The sequence below is a fragment of the Anneissia japonica genome, unplaced genomic scaffold, assembly GCF_011630105.1.
Source record: "Anneissia japonica isolate Jap-2015-1 unplaced genomic scaffold, ASM1163010v1 scaffold287858_len863314_cov180, whole genome shotgun sequence".
Taxonomy (NCBI): domain Eukaryota; kingdom Metazoa; phylum Echinodermata; class Crinoidea; order Comatulida; family Comatulidae; genus Anneissia; species Anneissia japonica.
The window spans coordinates 64,033-67,431 of NW_022693771.1; the positions used below are offsets into that span (position 1 = coordinate 64,033).

General features: G+C 37.4%; 1 protein-coding gene across 1 annotated transcript in view; it reads right to left on the bottom strand.

Moving 5' to 3' along the window:
- LOC117100888 (WD repeat-containing protein 26-like) overlaps window positions 1-2,264 on the bottom strand; it is a 56,870-nt gene extending 54,606 nt beyond the window's left edge. Inside the window, exon 1 of the mRNA XM_033240721.1 lies at window positions 1,754-2,264. Within this exon, the coding sequence (XP_033096612.1) occupies window positions 1,754-1,971 (218 nt within the window). The 5' untranslated portion in view covers window positions 1,972-2,264. The remainder of the gene's footprint in view (window positions 1-1,753) is intronic.
- Between the last annotated feature and the right edge of the window lie 1,135 nt (window positions 2,265-3,399).

Consider the following 3,399-nt stretch of genomic DNA (forward strand, 5'->3'; position numbering starts at 1 on the left):
TAAAAAAAATTGAATTTTTATTTATGACGTTATTACTTTTTATACTCGTTTGAACGTACTCGCTTATCTTGATTGATTGTCTCCCACCTGTGAGTATATTATAGCTAAATCAATTCTCTTTCGGACGTGTCTTTTTTATATTTTATTTTGATGACGTCATCATGGTCAAAAAGAATGCTTTTTTGGAGCCTTCTCATCTTTCTTTATTAAAAGATGTAAACACATTGAAAATAGAGGGCGGCAGACTGTATTTCGACACTATCAGACCGATAGTTCATATACTGTAAAGGCAAAATTTGTGTGGCATTACCAACCAACAGGGGGTTTTAAATTAAACTTGAATTCATGTGCCATTACCGTCGTCAGGCACGTCGTATAAGGTATTTGTACTTGTGCGTTAAAATTTTAAAATTGTTAATATCACTTTTCAGATAATTTAAAGCATGTTTCAGGTCATTTTGAATATTCCGAAACTTTCCAAAATTTACGCGCCGTACGCTCATTTCCACGCCCACAGCACGTACTGAAGCTGGAAATTACGTTTCGGTTACATGTGTTGGGTTTCTGACACTGTATTAATACTACCGTGCGCACGGATGTTAAGACGTATGTGTACACATTCGTAAGTCCTTAAAATGCTCAAAATTACTCTTTTCCTTTAAAATTCATTTTAAAAAAATGCTCAAAATTACTCTTTAAATAGAGCATGTTTTAGCATATAATACTTTTCAATCAGAACCGTGCGTCCTTCATGAGGTCAAAGTACGGCGGATCACCTAACTCGTCTTCAGTGACGAGTTCAAATCTAGTTGTTATTTATTGAATTTATGATGTAACAATTAAAATGAAAAAAAAAATAAATAAATGCTTGTGGTATACCATGTATGTACTCTAGTTCTAAAAGAAAATTAGGTGCAGCCCTCTGTGTTAAATACAAAATATACTGTGGCCCTTCGTCCTATTTTTATGCCCATCCCTGCAATACACTTCTTTTAGAATACCAAACATAAATGAAATGTGAGGAAAAGAGAAAATTTAATACATTTATTAACAATATAAAATGAACGTTATTCTACAATATTCATTGGATGTTGCCTGTTTGGTTTTTAAAATAAAATTAACTGTACATTTTATCTAATTACCATTACATTGTATCTAATTATAATTATTATTATTATTAATAATTATAATTATTAATAAATAAATAAATAATTCTGGCCATTAATAAATGGCCAGAATAATAATTAATAACTGATTGCAAAATGGCAGCAGATCATCGTGCTAGTGAGCTCACAAAACATTGTATTTATAACTGTATTTTTATGTTGAAAAAGGTACTTTGTGAGTGGTTGAATCATGTAAAAATGTTTTATGATATTTCAAGATTTGTTATTACTATGGGAAAAGCATTGAGGTAAAAAAAAATAAGAATTAAAAGTCAGGTGTGAAAGTTCATTAGAGCCAGCTCTTATGCATTGTGAATGATTGTAAACAAAAGAACACTGAAAATGGCCTCTAGGCCTATCTACAGCAGCTCACTACCACTGTACCTAGGCCTAGATAGCTACACTATATTATCATCGTAGACTTAGACTAGACTAAATAGTGGTGCTAGCTTCATCATCAAGCTAGCTAACTATGGGCCTACTCACTCAATAATAACATTTATGATTCATTAGGCCTAGGCCTATCTAGGCTGGCCTAGGGCCTAGGCACTATCCTATACTTCCGATTTGTAAAATCTAACACTTACTGAAGTCCTAGATCTTTTAGGTGTTGCCCAATTAGACGAATAATGTCTTTATCACCTTGGCTAAGATTAATCGTAGTTGGATTTCGGGGAGCATCTTCAGGTACGAAGGCAACGGATCCATTACTGCTGGCCGAGCTTGCAGCTCCATTAAGGCTAACCATCAACGGAGCAGCAGTGTCTCCATTTTCAAAGCTCGGGGCCGAACCATTGGTTTGCATGACTGCAGCAGTAGCAGACAGGCGTTGTTTTTTCGGCGGTGGCGGAGACAAACCACCGTTCTCTGAATCGGATGAAGAGGCCAGAATTGCTTCAAAGAATGTACTTTATCTGACTACTTCAGCTTGAGCGCCCAATGGGCAATTTTTGAAAAAAATTATCATGGAATTTTGTCGGAATCGTTGTGTGAGAGACAATACAATAATACACCCCCACCGGTCAGGTCAATCTGCTTCTTTATTTTTACTGACGTCATGGGTGACACTACTGTATCGCGCACGGCTCGGTGGTGGCTGCTCTGGCTTTGTTGTTGAGTAAAACATGTACTCGAAAAGCTTATGACAGCTGCTGTAGGCTAAGAAGTTCAAGAGATCAATCATGGCATACTGCCATCAAACTTGAAAAAAGTGCTTAGTGTGTCAAGCTATACCGTTTTAGCTCCATATAAGTTCAACTAAAATTTACTACAAGAAATTGGCCTACTTTACCATTTGCATTGCATTTTTACAGTAGGCACCTTTATACATCTTTTATTAACATCTAGCCCCGCATCTGGTTACATATTAAATTACAGTATGTGCTAGGCATAATTTTGGCAAATTTAGGTACCGTACTCGCGCAAATAAGTGCCCGGGCGTTTAAAATATTTTTTGTACTTTTTGTTTATTTTAACAGAGTTGAAATTGAGGGAGCGCTTATGGAAATAAGACAATTGAGGGGTTTTTACGGAAATTTGGAAAATTCAAAGGGTGCTTTTTAAATGAAAACAATTATATAAAGCCTGTTTTCCGTGGCCACTCTGAGGCGAATTTATTTGGGCGAACCCAAAGGGTCGGTTCACGCGCATGCATATTCACATCACTATCGGAGCGATCGCTGAACAGCGGAATCGGAGTTCAAGCAGGTGAAAACGAGGTGCAAATTCAAGTATCAGAAAAAGAAAAAAAGAAGTAACCTACGTAGGACGTAGGACTAGACAAATAGGCCTACAAAAACAGGGGCGGATCCAGAAGTTTTGGTGGGGGGGGGGGGGGTGCTATAGGGCCTTTATATAAAAAATAATAATGTTTTTAGATAGGAGATGAAAGAATACATAAATTTGATGAATCCTCAGATACTTGTATGCCTGGCTGACAACCCTTTCCTAAATGTTATTTACTTTTTATTACCTCCGCTTATGGGCGGATCCAGAGATGTCCAAAAGGGGGGCCGAAATTTGGGCCGATCGAGAAAACAATGTCCTAGGGGGTCCGGGCATGCCCCTGCGAAATTTTTGTGTTCTAGACGCCCGAAAATAACATTTTAGGCGTTGTGGGCTATCATTTTTTTTCTTTCTCTTTCTTCTTTTCTTTTTTTACCTCCCAAAAGGGTGGGGGAGGGGGCCGGGCCGCCCCCCCCCTAAATCCGCCCCTGATATATATATACTTGTA